At 41.4% G+C, this 16,647-nt stretch overlaps 1 protein-coding gene across 1 annotated transcript in view; it reads left to right on the top strand.

Annotated features, from left to right (window-relative positions):
• The first annotated feature begins 3,721 nt into the window (after positions 1-3,721).
• Positions 3,722-16,647, top strand: part of PRKAR2A (protein kinase cAMP-dependent type II regulatory subunit alpha) — a 62,602-nt gene continuing 49,676 nt past the window's right edge. The window contains exon 1 of the mRNA XM_086618892.1: positions 3,722-3,974. Within this exon, the coding sequence (XP_086475018.1) occupies positions 3,722-3,974 (253 nt within the window). The remainder of the gene's footprint in view (positions 3,975-16,647) is intronic.

Below are 16,647 nucleotides of genomic sequence, written 5' to 3'. Positions count from 1 at the left end.
GCCAAAAGCATCCCACACCACTGAGCTCCACAACTCAGCCAGCCAAGGGCAGGATTTCACTTTTTTTTGTGGAAGGCCCTGAACCTGGCTTGTAGGGAGGACAGCTCTGGAACATGTTCAACTTGAGAGGGCTTGCTGGTGTGTCACCTGCAACAACACACAAAAGCTATACTCATGGTAATTAATCTAACTTCCTTTAAACAAGAGGACGTGTTTTCTAACACCAACCACGAGAATATTTAGTGTTTTGTTGCATTATCCTTGTACTGAATTACTTGCAGTGAATTTGAAGGCAAGTGTAATTAATCCAAGATGTACGTATGTTTATATAGTGTCTGAGCTCGGGCTGGTGCTGACAGGTTTATGAGAAGTAAATTATTACTTGTTATAAAAGGATTTGTTTTACTTTTTAAGGAGCCAGTCTGGAGGTTTAATCTGATTATTTTTCCCCAGTGCAAGACTACATGGACTATTTTGCTTTTTTGCTTGCAACTTTGCTGCTCCTGCTAGTAGGACAAGCAGTGAAGCTCCATCACAGCTTCAGTAAGGCTGCATCAATGTCACATAGCACTGAGTAAGACAGGCAGAGTGAAGGGAAGAGACCTCAACATTTGGGAGCACAGACACACGATAAATATGGGAATAGTTTTCAGATACTAAGAAATTATTAGGAGAAAATATGAGACTGAAACATATATACTTCAACAGGAATACTGTGGGGACCAGCTTCATCAGTTACACAAGTCTCATCTCATTCCATACTGGGTGCTGAAAACACCATGAAGCCCATGGAAAGAAATTGCATTGGTCATGATCCATGAATTAAAAGTGTTATTATGAAGGGGATCAAATTAAGGCTGCAAGTGCATTTTCTAACTTATTTTCTACCATTCTTTTAATGTGGATGTTTATTATAGTAATAATTTAAAAAGTTATTGAAATTCAGGGTGAAAGCAAGCATATGATGAGCTGTACGTATTCACAGCAGGCAGTGTTACAGTTAACTCGATCACAGACAAGTCCCTTGCATATACGTGCCATCACGTGATGCTCACAAAATAAAAAGGTATATAAAGAAATGGGATAAACTGTGGTGTAAACCAGCTTGAAAATGTGCTTCATGTGACCTTGGATGCTTTTTATTTTGCCCATTCACCTTCAGAAAGAGGCTAAACAGACCTCTGCAGTTTACTTTCCCCTGAAGCCGATTAGTTATGTGTGGACATATAAATATCAGCAGGCTAACACAATGTAGCTCTTCAGAGACTTAACAATATTTACTGGTAACACATTTTTTCATATAAATAACCAGATTTATATCCACAGGCACAAATGAGAAAAAATTATCAACAAACGTTAAAAGCTAATACAAGAGCCAATTAATGCTGAAAGCAGGCGATTGTCAGGTGGCTGGCTGCTGTACAAGAGAGTGGGAAAGAAAAATAAGTGTATTCCCTTGGAATTAGACTTTCTTCCTCTGACCCTGCTTGCCAATGCTTTTTATTAGCATTTTGGTTTTTATTTTTACAGCGTTTTTTAAATTTCATTTTTACTTCTTCACCACTGATATTACATCTTCAGCACTCAACTGGCAAAGGAAAGATCTCATCAGAAATCTTAATTTTGTGGGCAACTAACCAAATGCGGTTTTCTTGTTGATCAGAATCATTTCCTCATATCAGTTTCATCAATAGTTGAAGTATATACATTAAACAGTGAAATGTGCTCTTGTATTGTTTGAGAGCATCAGAAAGCTAATATGGTAGGAGAGGTAAATGAAAAATCAGTATCAATTATCTTTCAAGAAAATGGATACAGCAATTGTTGTGCCTGCTGTAGAAAGGAATAAAAAAGAAGAGAAATGGCTTCATACAAAACCTTCAGATAAGCTGATGTGGCAAATCTACCTCCTGTGCTTGTTTTTAATTTGTTCATTTTGCGTAGATACAAGATGTAATTTTACTCCGTGTAGAAATACAGGAATTGTATTACAAAGAACACCTTTTACCAGAGAGACCGGGTGCTGTACTAAGGGCCATGAGGTTTCAAAGCGGCCTCCCTCAGTGAGAATAGTGGCAGTAAAAGCACTGAATGGGGTGTTCCAGGATCCACTGTTGTGCCCTCTGTGCAACAGTGATGAACAGACTTTATCTTCTATGGCAGTGTGGTGAGGACCATCTGGATAAGCGAGGGGACCCTTCGGCACATGAGCAAACAAAACCAAAACACAGAAAATTGCCTCAGCCAATTCTGGGCTTCTAAGTGAAATTTTGTGTTTTGAGTACAACTCGATTTCTGCCCTTTCATTGCTGAAACAAAGGAAGAATTAAATAAAAATATTTACACTAACAACATGCAGTGGCGTCACTAAGCCAAAAATCTCTATTCCCCTCCACTCATGTTTGCACAGGCCTATTTTCTTCCAAGACTAGCTTTCCAGCAACGTCAAACCCTAAGGGCCAGTGGCTCCACGCCACGCAGCCCCGTCACCTACCCCTGGGCGTCTGCCAAACCTCCCTTGTACACACAGATAACAGGTTTTGTACAAAGAATGGAAGCAAAAATCTGAATAAAGCACATTTGACAAGGCACAAATAGGTCTCACCAAAGCTCGCACGTATAAGCAATTGATGAGCTGTTTCGCTTTTCTGAAATTCTTCATCTTTAATGCTCTCGGGCGTTCAGTATTAAGCAGATCAATGCTACTGCCACCATTTCAGAGACAATGACACTGTGGCTTTACATGGCTTTTATCAAAAGGTGTGCACACCTACACACTTCTCTTCTTGTCCTCACTAGTTTTAAGAACATTTATTTAATGACTTAATTCTGACAAGAAACCAGAGGGGTCAGAGGTCCTAAATCTAATTCCAGCCAAGTATTAGATCGAGATTTAAATTGGCAATCGCTCACTCCTCGGAGAGCTTTGAAACACCCTCACGGACATTGAGAGGAAAAAGAAGAAGAAATCAGCATGTGAGGTCACTGATGTTAAATACGAGAAGGGGAAAAAAAAAAAAAAGCCGTGAGAGTGTCCTGCACCGCTGCGCGCCCCCGCCGTCCTTCACCCCTCCGCACACCAGCACTGCCAGCTCCAGCGCGAAGGTTGGCGACCGCCCCGCACGCCCTTCCCGAAGCCCCGCAGCTGCCGCTCAGCGATGCCCGCCCGTCCCGCCCGGGCACCGCCGCAGCCCCTCAGCCGTTTTCCCACCGGCTCGGCCATCCGCACGAGCATCTCCCCGCTGCCGCTGCTCCGCCGAGCCGGCCCCGGGAGCCCATCTCCTGCTGGGCCTCCTACGTGCGGTTCCGCCCCCGGTCTTGCTGACGGACGCCCGGTGCCCCCGCCCGCCGGTGCCCCCGCCCGGTGCCCCGTCCCGCGCGCCCCCAAGGTCGCCCCTTCTCCACGCGCGCCGCCGCCACCCTCGTGCCCGGCTGCTCGGCTTGCGCCGCGCCTCGCAGTTACGCATGCGCCTCCCCGCGCGGCGCGTGCGCGGCCATTGGCCCCGCGCCCGCTCCCGCGCCTGCGCAAGCGGCGCCGCTCCCGTCCCTGTCCGCCCCCCCCCCGCCTCCGGAGCGGCTCGTGTGACCGGAGCGGCGGGAGTCAGTCTGCGCCCGCGGAGGGAGGCCCCGAGCCCGCCAGCGCTACAGCCGGCCGCGGAGGGAGGGAGGGAGGGAGGCAGGCAGGGGGGCGGCGGCCGCCTCCTCCTCGGTCACCGGCACCATGAGCATCGAAATCCCGCCGGGTCTCACGGAGCTGCTGCAGGGCTACACGGTAGAGGTGCTGCGGCACCGGCCGTCTGACCTGCTGAGCTTCGCTGCCGACTACTTCGCCCGCTTACGGGATGCCCGCGACCAGGAGGCGGCCGGCGGCGGCCGCAGGGTGGTCAGCTTCGACGGGGAGCCCATGCAGACCGAGTCCAACGGCGAGGAGGAGCCCGACCGCGGCGACGAGGACTCCGACTCCGACTTCGAGCGTAAGTGCCGGCGGGGAGAGGCTGCGAGGGGCTGCCTGTGGCTGCGAGGGGCGGCGGCGGCGGCGGAGGGGGGGGGGGGCTGCCCGTGGCGGTGAGGAGGGAGCGGCGGGGTCCTGCCCCTGGGGAGGAAGCAGCCCGGAAGGCCGGCCGGGCGCCTCCGCCACCCCGTGCTCGATGCCGCTGCCCCGGCCGCCGCTGCTCGGGGCTGCGGGGCGAGAGCGGGCGGGATGGATTGAATGGGGCAGAGGCTCCGGCCGCGTCCTGCTGCAGCACGGCCGTACCGTGGCGGTGGGACCCTTCCCTCGGCGGGTCTCCGCAGGGCGTCAGCTGTGCCGGGGGCAGCCGTGCGCTTGCGGGAGAGCTGCCCTCTCCGGGGAGACCCTTGCTCGCCCTCCTTAGGCCCGCAGGCTCCGGTAAGAGGCTTTCTCTGGGTGGGGTGTCAGGAAGCAGATGTACAGATCTGCCGTGTAACGGCCAGAATTGCGCCTGGGGTCTGACCGTGGTTATCAGCGGGAATTGAGCCTCCTGCCAAGCATGTGATAGGCAAGATCATGTGTTGTTGTGCAATCTCTTCTGTGCTTATCTTTACGTTCTGTCTTTGAATCATTGTGAGCAAGTGTTTTCTTGTAGAAGCTGGGGATGCGTATTGCCGCTGTTGTGTGCTTAAAGTGGTTTTTATGAAGCGCCGAAGTAACTTTTTAGTATGTTACTAAATAGCGAAAATTCAAAAACACCTGATGCCCCTGTCCGTGCTGTAGCTCTCAAGATACTTACCTGATCTGGACAATTAAACACCACTTGTGATAGTTCCATTTTTATTCTGTCGAAATGTGCTGTGTGTTGTGCAGTGCACAGTGTTTATAATTTGGACTGTAATTGAGCTGCAATGCAAAAAGTCATTTAAAATGGTTGTGACTGGTACTTATTGGCACACCCAGAATTTTGGACCTGAAGTTACTGGATACTTTCTCGTTATTAGAAGGGAGCTTAAGGGAAGAGGTAAAGGTGAGAAAAGGCATGCTTTCCCTAAACTTTCAGTGACCTCATTTGGAGGTCTTATGCCCTTGACCTATAACGTGAGTAAAGGTTTCTGACTTTTATTGATAGAAGATCCTCTTTTAGACCAATTACTGTATGTTAACTTGTGGGCGCAGTGTGTTCTTACACCTGTGCTCTGGGTAACGGTTTTAAAGAAAGGGGAGGAAATTAACTGTGGAACAAATCATTGCTCTTACTAAGGAAGCATTGAGAGGCCAGCTATTTTTGCAGCCCTTTTAGAATGGGAACTTTACAAAGTAAAGCAGAGCTTCTGCTCTTGAAAACACGCAACCTAAACAGGATGTGAAGTGTGTGAGAGGACAAGAATAAAATGTGTGATCAGAATGAATTAAAAAGCAGTTTTCACTTACTGTCTAGATTTGAATGCTTGTTTTTTTCTAATGAGAGAGAGATTCTGTGTAGGCCATGAAGAAGAAAAATAAAAAGGTGAAGGGTAGAGGGGTGGACACTGGCAGTGACTGGATTGAGGTTAAGGGGATGTGTGAGCACACATTTATGACAATAATTGCAAGAGACTTTGTTTGTCCTTCAAGCAACCCGAGTCATCAGTATTTTCAAGAATCTCTAAATATAAAAGTAGTTACAGTTTCCTGTAAAATGTATGATTTAAAAATAAAGTTCTAGATTGGAAAAATTGCAGTGAATAGTAGGATATATATTTTTTTTAAATATTCAGTATCTCATTATGTAGTGTTTTCCTTAAAAAAAAACCCAAACAAACCCCAAACCGAAACAACCACACTAAAAAAAAAAAAAACAGAAACAAAAATCCCCACTCCACCAGAGCTTTTAATGTCATTGAAAGCAACTTTCTTGTTTCTAGAACAGTGTCTTGTTTTAGGATTTGAAAGATCTTCTCCAGGGAAGTGAGTGTAAAGTTTTGCTGGTGAATGTTGGCAACTGCTGAAAGGATCCTCTGAAGTTAAATATTTTTAGATAAAAATCTAAAAACTTAATGGCAAACAACTTTTCAAATACAGCTTTATGTGGTAACCCTGTCCAACGGAGCAAATTGGTTCCTTTGCTTCGAGTTTCTGCTCATCATCTTTCTGTCTTAGAGAGAAATTTGACTTGACAAGGCTGGTCACTGGTGGCAGTCAGAGCCCCTGTGGCAGCGGCGCTGACAGTGATGCTGTCTTGCTGCTTATCTGAAAACCAGTGCTACTCCCTCCTGGCAGTTTCAAAGACCTGGGGAAAGGAAGAGCGCTGTGATCTGTTTAGGTGAGAGTCTCTCTATAGGGTGAGGGACATTTAACATTGTGGGGAGCAGTCAACCGTGACTATGTGGTTGGTTGTTGTTGTTTTTTTTTTTTTTATTATTATTATTTATTTTATTTCTGTTGTAACTGTTTTCATAGAAGGCTTTATTAGCTAGAAGATGTGAAGTTGGAGGTTCCAATATCTCTGTCTTCTTATGAATTTTACAGATAGGAAAATACTTATACCTTGTTGTGGAACACCAGATCCTGTGTCCTTATAGACTGCTCAACATTTAAAGGATGCTTAAAAATAGAGAAAACACACAAAATGAGAGTCTCAGATAATTTCATTGGACAGACCCTAGTACTCTTTATTATAATCACATTTTTTCATCTTAGGCAATTTAGGAGAAACTTCAATTGATTTCCCTGTGTCTTCCTAGGTTAACACTTTGTTACCTTCCGGTTGCAAAGACAGATCAAATGGATGTTTTAAAAATGTTTCCATGGCTGTTTTTAAATATAAAGATGAAATTGAGCAGTGGTATTTCTGTAAAGTATTATGTTGAGAAAATTTAAAGCTAGTTTAAATAATTAACCTGGTTGTATATGTTGGGAGTATGAAAGGTGTCTGCACAAATAATGTCGTTGTCTTCATGTTTCTATTTCTGACACAGTGTTAAATTTGTGTATCTCACTGGGCTGCACTTCTGCTCTGTGAGTTAGAGAACCCTTTGGATAAGTTAGCTGTGTTTTTTGTGTGCTTCGAGTGCGTATGGTTAATAGATGTGAGAAGTAACTTAAAATCAGGATGAGCTCTTGGCCTTTGGTGTAAACCATGTGGCAAATGTCTTCATGTAGTCATAGTGACACCAGTGGTTCCTTTACTGCCATAATGGTGCTCTGTCAATGTGATAAAAGTCACTGAAACTAACTGGGCTGCAAAAAAGGCTTCCATTCTCTTGTGATGCTTACGAAATTACTTCCAGGTTTATGTTTATTTTCTGAACTCCCTGGAATTTCATCCCTGATTTAATTGGTTTTGTATATGTGATAAAAGGATGTCAGGATGTGGCTGTTCAGCAGAGAGTAGAGTGTAAGGAATGTGTGGAAAGAAAATGATGACAATGGGGGGGGAAAAAACCTTCAGAAACATTTATCCAGTGGGCTGTGGCAGAGAATTTATAGATACAAAGTTTTCTTCAGAGCCTTTATTTGATTGGTGTAACTGCAGAATTGCCAAGTTGGTAGAGTTAGGAAAACATGCAAAGTGACAGCTTCAAAAATCAGGCTGAGGAGGTAACCGAAGGTGGATACGTATTCTTAAAACGTGTCCTTGACCATGACGCTTGTAATTTTAACAAGGAAGCTCTGAATGGATGTGTTAAGGCTGTGAAATTAAAGCCGAGAAGTGGTCTGTCCCGTGTGTGAGACTGAGTCAGGGCTTTGGGAAACCTTCTGCTGTGAGCAGCACGTGTGAAGGCAGGCAGGCAGCTTTCCTTGCCCGTCTGTCCAGGCAGTTGCACAAAGGTGCAAGGTGCTGCATGGGTCACTGCCCGTTTTGTGTCTCCTTGTTTGTAACAGCAATCAGTTAATTAACACCTGTGTTTACTCTTGGAGATATTAAGTCTAACAGTGGAACTAAAATATTTTTGGGATTATATACTAACTTGAACAACTGAAATATTGTAACTACTGACAAATGTTTTGGCGCAAAACCAATTTTTCCTTCCCAGAGTTTCACCTTGATATTGAAGGAAAGATGGTGTGCTTTTCAGCTGCTTCCTGAGCAAAAGAGAACGCTTCTTAATACATTGCTTTTGAAGTAATCCTCTTCAGTATGCTCTGTTGTTATGAAGGAAAATGATGAATCCACGTGAATTTGGATGAACAGGTAAAAAGACCCTGTTTAGTTCTGCAATGAGCTTCCCAATTAAAATTCAAGGCTATCAGTGCAGAAGGGAGTGGGGAAGTGCATTTTTACATCGTTAGATCTTGGACGTGATACTGAATAAGAGTTCAGTACATCTTAAAAATCTTTATCTTTTTAATTGTTAACAAGAAAGCTTAATATTAAACCAAAACTCTTTCAGATTAATTACTTCTTATTCTTAAGCATCATTAGCTTATGCTTTCTTAGTCTATACTTGGCTGATATGTCCTGTGGAATTCCTCAGGAATTACTGTGTTACATTAATCACAAAGCATTTATGCTCCTGCCTACATCAGTTTACAGGTCAGGCATAACTCCTTGCTGTTTTCTTGAAATAATTCAAGGAAATTTATTGAATTGTGGAAGTCAGATGATGTTAAGACTTTCGAAGGATCAAATAAGGAGAATAGTGATCCTTCTGAAGAATATTGTTCAAGTTTTCAGATGTAATTGAGATTCATGGGTTGTTGCAAGTGTTCCTGTGGGATACTGTCACCTCTAAAATGAAAATACTTTTAACTTTTTAGTAGTACATTCACCCACTTCCTCCATAATTGTTAATTTACTGGAAATAAAGCACAGTAGCTCTCTCCCACTCTGCTGTGGTGTTTGTTTTTTTTTGTCCTTAACATTAAAAGAGCCTCTCTTTGCAGAACATCTTTTCTACAGTATTATTGCATTGTGTGATGCAAATTCAGTCCAAAGAGTAGCTAGTCTATTTAAAATCTGGGTAGCACAGTGAGCACTTTCATAATCTGATAATTAGTAGTGCTACATCTTTTTTTTTCTCCTTTGAAATTTGACTGACTCGTGACTTAACGACTTAATAGTGACTATAGCAAAGGTGTTTTGCACTCTACTTAGGTAGATTTTTAGACAAATGGAGGAAGAAGCTCTAGGTTATGATCTGACTGTATTAAGCCTTTTAGTATACAAAGAAAGAAATACACACGCTGTCTTTATAGTATGTTTAAAAAGAGTGTATGTGTAAGCAAGCCTAGCAACCTGAAGGTGTAGAGGAACCTTTAGTTTTATTTATTCTTTGATCTGCATCAATTACATGAAATCACTTACAAAGCAAAGTATTAGCATCCATGTTGATAATGTTTTAAGAAGAACATATTTCTACATTTAATTTTCTGTTTTTAATAGGTCTTGGCAGCATAGTATCTTGAACGTGTTTAACATAAAAAATACCAAGTGAAAGACTACCATTGTGCATCTGCTGTACTTGCACATGTATTTGCTTTTGCAGAGACAGTTCTTGCTGACTTAAATCTGAAGGATTAAACAGAGTAACTGCTGTTAGTACTAATGGAAGTTCACTCCTTAAATTTATCTTGTTCGCACAGGGGAACTTTGAAGATAAACTAAGTATTAAGGAAGACTGATTTCACTTCTCTTTAGTTACTCAACAAAATATCTAAAGCTTTTTTCCTGAAGTTGTTTTTGCTTCTGCATTTACTTATCACAAGACTTGCTTTTCAACATTTGTTCTTAAGATTGTACTTACTCCATTACTTTTTTTAATGAAGTGATATAGTTCTAAGGAAATCACCATTTCTATATCAATGGAGCCTGAAAGAAAGTTTCATCAGTAATCTTCAGTGCAAATGGAAATATTGTTAAAATACAGGTGTAATACATCATTCTTAACTGAGATAGTGAAAGAACTGAACGGATAAAAGCTGCTGGCTGACTGAGAAACAGAATTGTAGATGAGTGAAATTTGCAAGCATCACTGGATATTGCTAAATGTGTAGTGATTTACATCAGGAAGGAGAAACTTCTGTGTTAATTTTAAAAGATAAGTTTCTTGCAATTTTGACATAGTATACTTACAGTGTAACTTATAACATCCTGTCACCAGCACTGTTATTATTCCTATAGTATCTATTACTCCTTAAAATCTCTTGAGAAAGATACCCTTTTATTCCGGCCTGCTTTCAGTGGCAGTACATAATTGTTCTGCTTTCCTTAAGTAATGTGTACATCCTAGAATGTGAGGAGCAAGCAGTACTTTTAAAAATTTCTTTTAAATTCATGTTTGTGATCTGTTGCATGCTGGTAACTTTTCACTTACCTGTTAAGCTTGATATCCACTGAAAGTGCTTTTGATGCTAGCTATAACTGTATAGATTGATTAAATTCTAGACCCAGTTTCTGCTCTTTTTGTGTCCTACAGTTACTTTGGGCAAATAGAAGCTGCATTACTCTCTGTACTAGCCTCTAAAAAGAGCGTAACTAACGATAAAGGAAGGGGACAACTAGCCTTTGCAAATTATTGCTGAATTCTTCAGAGCTTTTTTTTTCCCTATTGAAAAAGTTTATTGTAAGAAAAGTTGTATGAAACTCCTAACATTGGGTTCTTCTAGCTGGTACTAAAATTAAGGTAAAGGAAATTGTTGTATTGCAATACTAGATATTGTACTGAATACTAGCTTCTTCCTAACTGTGCTATTTTGTTTTTCATTTAGTAAACTAATATTAGAGTGCTGAGACAATTCTGTCAGTGTTGCAGAGTGCCATCTTCCCCTTTTGCTAATACTGAAGTTTAGTTGTACCCTCTTGTCTGAAATAGAACAATGGAGATCTCAGGGAAGAGGAGGAGACAACGGAGAACAAGCTCCCTTCAAATTATTCACCAGTCAGTCATTAAAAAGCATTAATGTTTAACAAAGAGCAGTTGCTCATTATTCAAATGCAGACTGGAAGTGTAGCCAAGATGAGCTATAAATGTTTCTCTCTGGCTTCAGTAACATTTTCAACTTCATGAATGATCATTCATGTTTTTTTGTGAAAGAAGAGGGAGACAATGACAAATACAACTCTTAACAAATGTACTGTTTCCTCTTTTAGTGGGATACTATTTTTGTCTCTGTAACAGTCCTTTAGATTCCCGTAGAAATGCTACTCCACTTGCGTCTTTGTGATCTATGTCTGGCTTTGCGTCAGCGCTTCTTTGGTACGTATCGGTTGTTGGGTGGTTTTTGATACATCGAGATTCTTTGATTCACGCAGGTTTAATTTTTTTTCCTGAGGTGCCATCAGTTCCGTAGCAAATGATGTGTACTCTTCTGCACTCTGCTTTTTTAAATATCTTTATGCATCACTGCAATATGAAACAGACAAGGTAAATCATAAATCATAAGAACATTGATTAGAAAAGCAACTAGTGGAGAATTTGAGAAATCTGAGTGTGGAAGAAACACTGATATATAAAAGACTCTTGCACCAAGATACTATTTGTCCTTATGGGATCCTATAATGCAAAAGGATCTTTTTCTTTTGAAGGTGTGGATCTGAAAAAGGGACCATCAGGTGGAAACTCCAGAAATCTGTTACGCAGAACAAGCAGCTGCTTTGTGGTCATTTGTGTTTTGTCTGTGAGGTGGTGAGACTTGTGGTGATCATGGCAGTGTTCTGCATGTGCCTTAACTGGTAGGATACTTAGAGAGAGGAGATTTAGGAGAAGCAAGCCTGTCTTACAGTTATCATACTGCTAGGATTTGGCCTCTGTTTCATAAATATGCAATAAGTTGTGTATAATAAAGCCCAGGTTTGTATTAGTAGCAGTTTTGCTACTAGCCATTTCCATTCTGGAGCATTTATTTTCTATGTAGAAATTGCAAACGATGAGTGGTGGCAATTCTGTTCCAAGTACAGGCTTGGGAATTCTCTGTAGGGGAGAAGACATCTCCAGGGACAGCATGCCTTCAAGGCATGTGGGAGGAACTGCAGGTATTCCTTCTGTGGCACTGCTTGTATGATAATTTAAAAGTAACAACAAAACCAAACAAACTATTTTTTTTTTTTTAAAATTTAAACCACTCTCTGTTCTCTCCTTCTATTTTCTGTTAGCTTTCTGAGGGTGGCTTGAAGAACAGCTTTGCTTCTTCTTAGAAGTGGTATACAGCCTGCAGGAATGCAACTCAATTTCCGACTGGTGTGATGTCAGGTTTCATTCTGAGGTCATCTTAGAAAAGTTTGGAACCCTGCACTCCCTTTTTGGGTGTTGACATGCAGACCAAGATGGTCCATGATCAGGGACCTTACCAGCAAAATCAAGCATTTTGTCACAAAATCTGTCTCTAAACTGTTGTGTGAAGAAGGATTAGGACTGCAAGTCGGAGACGAAGTGGTGGTTTTGGTAAAAAGATGTTCCTCCATCAGTTTCTGTCCTCTGAATCTGAGTGGTATGCAGTGAAGGACTGCAAAGCTGAAAGCACTGCTGCTTTTGTTGTAGAGCGTTCTAAAAACATGTATGGAGCTTGTGTGGGGAGTGAACTGTGAACTACTCTGTAGTTTTCCTGTGTATTTTTGAATAAACCGTAGTGCCAAGTTCCTTGTTCTTGGTGATTGTATATTGACAGACTGTTAGAAAGCAGGATGTCACAGTGGCCCTTCATTTCCATTTTGGTTCTTCCTCCCTTGGGATAGCATATTGTTTTCTGCTTCCTATTGAGAAAACTGTATTCCATAGAGGAGATTTTAAGAAAAGAAAAATACAAATATTTGTTTGTTGTGTTTTTTTTTCCTGTTGAGGCTCCGGTAAACACTGCCATTTCTGTGGCAACACTTGTGCTAATCCTGATCATTCGGGAAGAGTTGCTTCCTCAAGGATATGCTGTAGTGTGAGGAACTGGTCTGTCTCAGATTGTTGTGGATATGGGGAGTACCTCTCTATGAAAGATGTCCCATGGACAGCCCTGGAATGAAAATCCAAAGATTATGGAGTTTCCTCTGTTTTGGAAAGTAATTGTTCTGAAACAGTTAGGATTTTTCTTTAACATTTAATGTTGGCAATGTTTCTGATTAAAATTCATAAGTATTTGTAAGACTTCAAGCTTTCTCAGGGATAAGTTACGAAAGATGGCTCATGAAAACAGTTTAACATTCAGTCTTCTGTCTCTGACACCTTTGGGGAAGGTTGGCGGAAGATTGCACAAGTATTCTTATTCTAAAATGCCCAAACTTAATACTATTCAGAATTACTGATGTTACTTCAAATACTCCAGTTTCTCAAGTGCATAGAAATTAAACATCACTGGACGTAATTTGTATAATGATTTTAATTCTAATCTTGAGATTGTGTAACTTTTATGATAAACAGCCATAAACTGGGCTTCGGTTTCTCTTGTATTCTGTATGAACATCTCTTATACCCATGTGAAGTAATTCTAATTTCATGCTGCTGAAATGTTTAATTATTTTAGTGTGCCTTGTGTCTTTTTTTCATAATGCTAGGAAACGGTATAACTTTGTATGATGTGTATTGATTTTGCTAGTGTGTTTGTTGTTTTTTTTGTAGCTTTTACATGCAGGCATTTAACGTTTCCTAGCTAAAAGATTTGCAATATGTACCATTTGTTTTGAAGTAGTGTGTAACAGTGGCTGTGAGGAGTTTTGTACTAGAAGTTCTACTAAAAACGAGTTAATCTGGGAGCTGAACCATGTAGTACTTGCCACCTGCTGCAGCTCGCTTTGGTCAGGGAGTTTCTTTTTATTGTTACTGGCATATTTATGTTAGGATGAATACTAACTTGTGCCTTCTTGCAGGGACTTCAAACGTTCATGAGTGTAGAAGAGGATTTTCCCTGGTCTGGAGAGAACACACTATTTTTTTTTTCCCTATGTCCCTTCTTAGGAAACAGGGCAAATCTGTCTTCACCTTTCATCTTTTCCCCAAATCCTCTTCCTGTGAAAGCGCACAGGACGCAATTACTGGAAGAGTGTGTGTTGGAAGGGGGGTTGTCTGTCAAAATACTTTTTTACATGGAGATTATTCTTTTTACAGCTATGTGTTTTAAGTAAGCTTTGCTGAATGTTGGCTTAATGTTGTTAGAAGCATAAATCTGAAGGAAGAAAAGCTATAAAATACATTATTTTGAGATGTGGTGCAGAAGTTATTTTTGCTCGTAATTTTGTTGTGTTTCACAACCTGAAGATTGCCTGGATAAGAATTTTTAACTTTTCTAAATTTTAAAATGTACATATTTGGAATCTACTCAAATTTATTTATGCTTTGTGGGATGGGTGGGATTCTTGTTTCGTTGTCTCCTGAGTAAAGCACATGAGAAGAGAATTAACATGAATGGTGGAGTCAGTTGTGCTCATACAGAGGATCCTGCACCCTAGAGATGAAGGGAAGCAAGGCGGGAAGCCTGGTGTCCAGCACTGTGATTCTGAAGCTACCACGACAGGGTAAAGTGCTCTAAATCCAGTGCACCTCTCTTATCACTACTGTAAATAAATCTGTATGTGGGATACAAGTCGTGAGCTGTTGTGGGGTTTTTTGTGTGTTTGGTTTTGTTTTGCTTGTTGCAGGTTTTTTTTTTTGTTTGGTTGTCTTTTTTTTTTAAACTGAAAACCCAACATCTTCAGTTGCAAGTATATCAAGAACTTTTTATAAACAACCAACCAAGATTTTCTGGCTTTGGTTATTAAAAATGTGATACAATTTTTTTTTTCTCCAAATGTATTTTTTTTCAACATATCACATAAGGGGATACTAGTTCTTTGAATACACTTTTTTTTAAATTCACAAATCAACAACCCATCTTTGGTCTTTCTTAAGCATCTAATTAAAAAAACTGTCAAAATCAGACTTCAAGAAGAATTGAGCCAGCTCTTTAAATTGTTGTCTTTTGAGAGACTGGTTTGAGAAAGTTCATTGACAAACTGTTCAGGCAAGAGTGACTCTTCAGTGATTATGTATACAGGATAGAGTGCTAAATCCTAGAGAACAGTGAGGTGGGGAGAATGCAGAGGTTATGTAGATGATCAACTGATAATAGATGCCTTTTGTGACTCTGGCTAAGAGGGCTGATATGTATGTGGAGGTTTGTCCAGGATATGGATGCTGGTTGGCTTTTATGTGGCATTAATAGAATAAGAATTTGTTTATTATGTTGCACTCAGGGTCATCATTGAAAATTTTTCAAGATGCCCAAGAAAGTGCTAAGTTTGCAAATATGGAGAATGTATCACTGATAAAATTTGTAGAAGCCCAGGCTGTTTCTTAGCCTCTTCTCTTCCTCCCTTTCTCCTCTTCCCCTTTGAAAAAAACCAGCCAAACAAATTAAGCTCTAACAGCCTAAAACCTATACAGTGGCTCTGTCAAAATTTATAGACCTGTAAAAAGGATGTCTGGAACTAGAGGGTCTCTTAATGCATCTATCTGCAAATGAAGTTTACTTCTATTTGCCTTTGTGCCATTGGAACTTAAACTGGAAGCAAAGTATGAGTTTTAATGAGCTGTTAGAGTATCTTTATGGAATCACAGAATGGTTGATGTTGGAAAGGACCTCTGGAGGTCATCTTGTCCACTCCCCCTGGTTAAGCAGGTCTACCTAGAGTGGTTGTCCAGAACCATGTTCAGATGCCTTTTAAGTATCATGAAGGATGGAGATTGCAGAACCTCTCTGGGCAACCGGTGCCAGTGCTTGGTCACCATCACAGTAAAAAAAGTGTTTCCTGATGTTCAGACAGACCTTCCTGTGTTTCAGTTTGTGCCCGTTGACTCTTGTCCTGTCAGTGGACATCACTGAAAAGAGCTTAGCTACATCGTCTTTGCACCCTCTCTTCAGGTATTGACAGGAGCTCCCCTGAGCCTTATCTTCTCTAGGCTAACGGTTCCAGCTCTTTTAGCTTGTCTTCATGCAAGAGATGCTCCAGTCCCTTCATCATCTTTGTGGCCCTTTGCTGGACTCTCTCCAGTATGTCCATGTCTCTCTTGTACTGGGGAGCCTGGAACTGGACACAGTACTCCTCCAGCTGTGGCCTTACCAGGGCTGAGTAGAAGGGAAGGACCACCTCCCTCAATCTGCTGGTAACACTGTTCCTAATGCAGCCCAAGGTATCATCTTGTTAGCATATAGGAGTTTACTTATGTCCTGATTTAAATGTGGATGTGTGAGGTTAGGCTCTGAATCAGCTTGAAGTGATGCTTGATGCTGGTGTTTCTAATTGAAATTCCTCTTGCTCTTTTGTACAGATCAAATCAGATGACAGCACAACCCATTCCAGCTTTGTCTTATGTAAAAACATGCTATGTTTCCTCATCCAAATCAGTAATGACAGTAGGAATTGGTAATGAAATTAGAAGCAACCCAACCAAAGAACTATGGGCTTTCATGTGGATCCTGTTTTAGCTGTAGGATGCTATTCTTAAATCCTACCTAGGTACCTATAATTATACAATCCTGAGCTCAGGTTGACCTGGCAGGTATAGCTGTGGAACATCCATGCTGGGCATATAAACCACCATGCCCTGTCAGTGTTGCTGGTTGTTTCTGCTGAGCTTCAAATCTTCCCTTCCATATTTTTCTTTTAAATTGCTCTTTTGTAGAACTAGTTCAGTTGTAGTTGTTTCTTACTGTCTGTCACATGAGCTACAGTACCTGACTGTGAGAGTGACTTCAATCTGTTTTATCCGAGCCTGTAAATAGCTGAGGCAAAAGGAAAAGCTTCTTAGACTGCA

Source organism: Tauraco erythrolophus, chromosome 12 (assembly GCF_009769465.1).
Source record: "Tauraco erythrolophus isolate bTauEry1 chromosome 12, bTauEry1.pri, whole genome shotgun sequence".
NCBI lineage: Eukaryota > Metazoa > Chordata > Aves > Musophagiformes > Musophagidae > Tauraco > Tauraco erythrolophus.
Note: the sequence above shows the minus strand (reverse complement) of the source record. Positions and strands in the feature narration are given on the sequence as shown.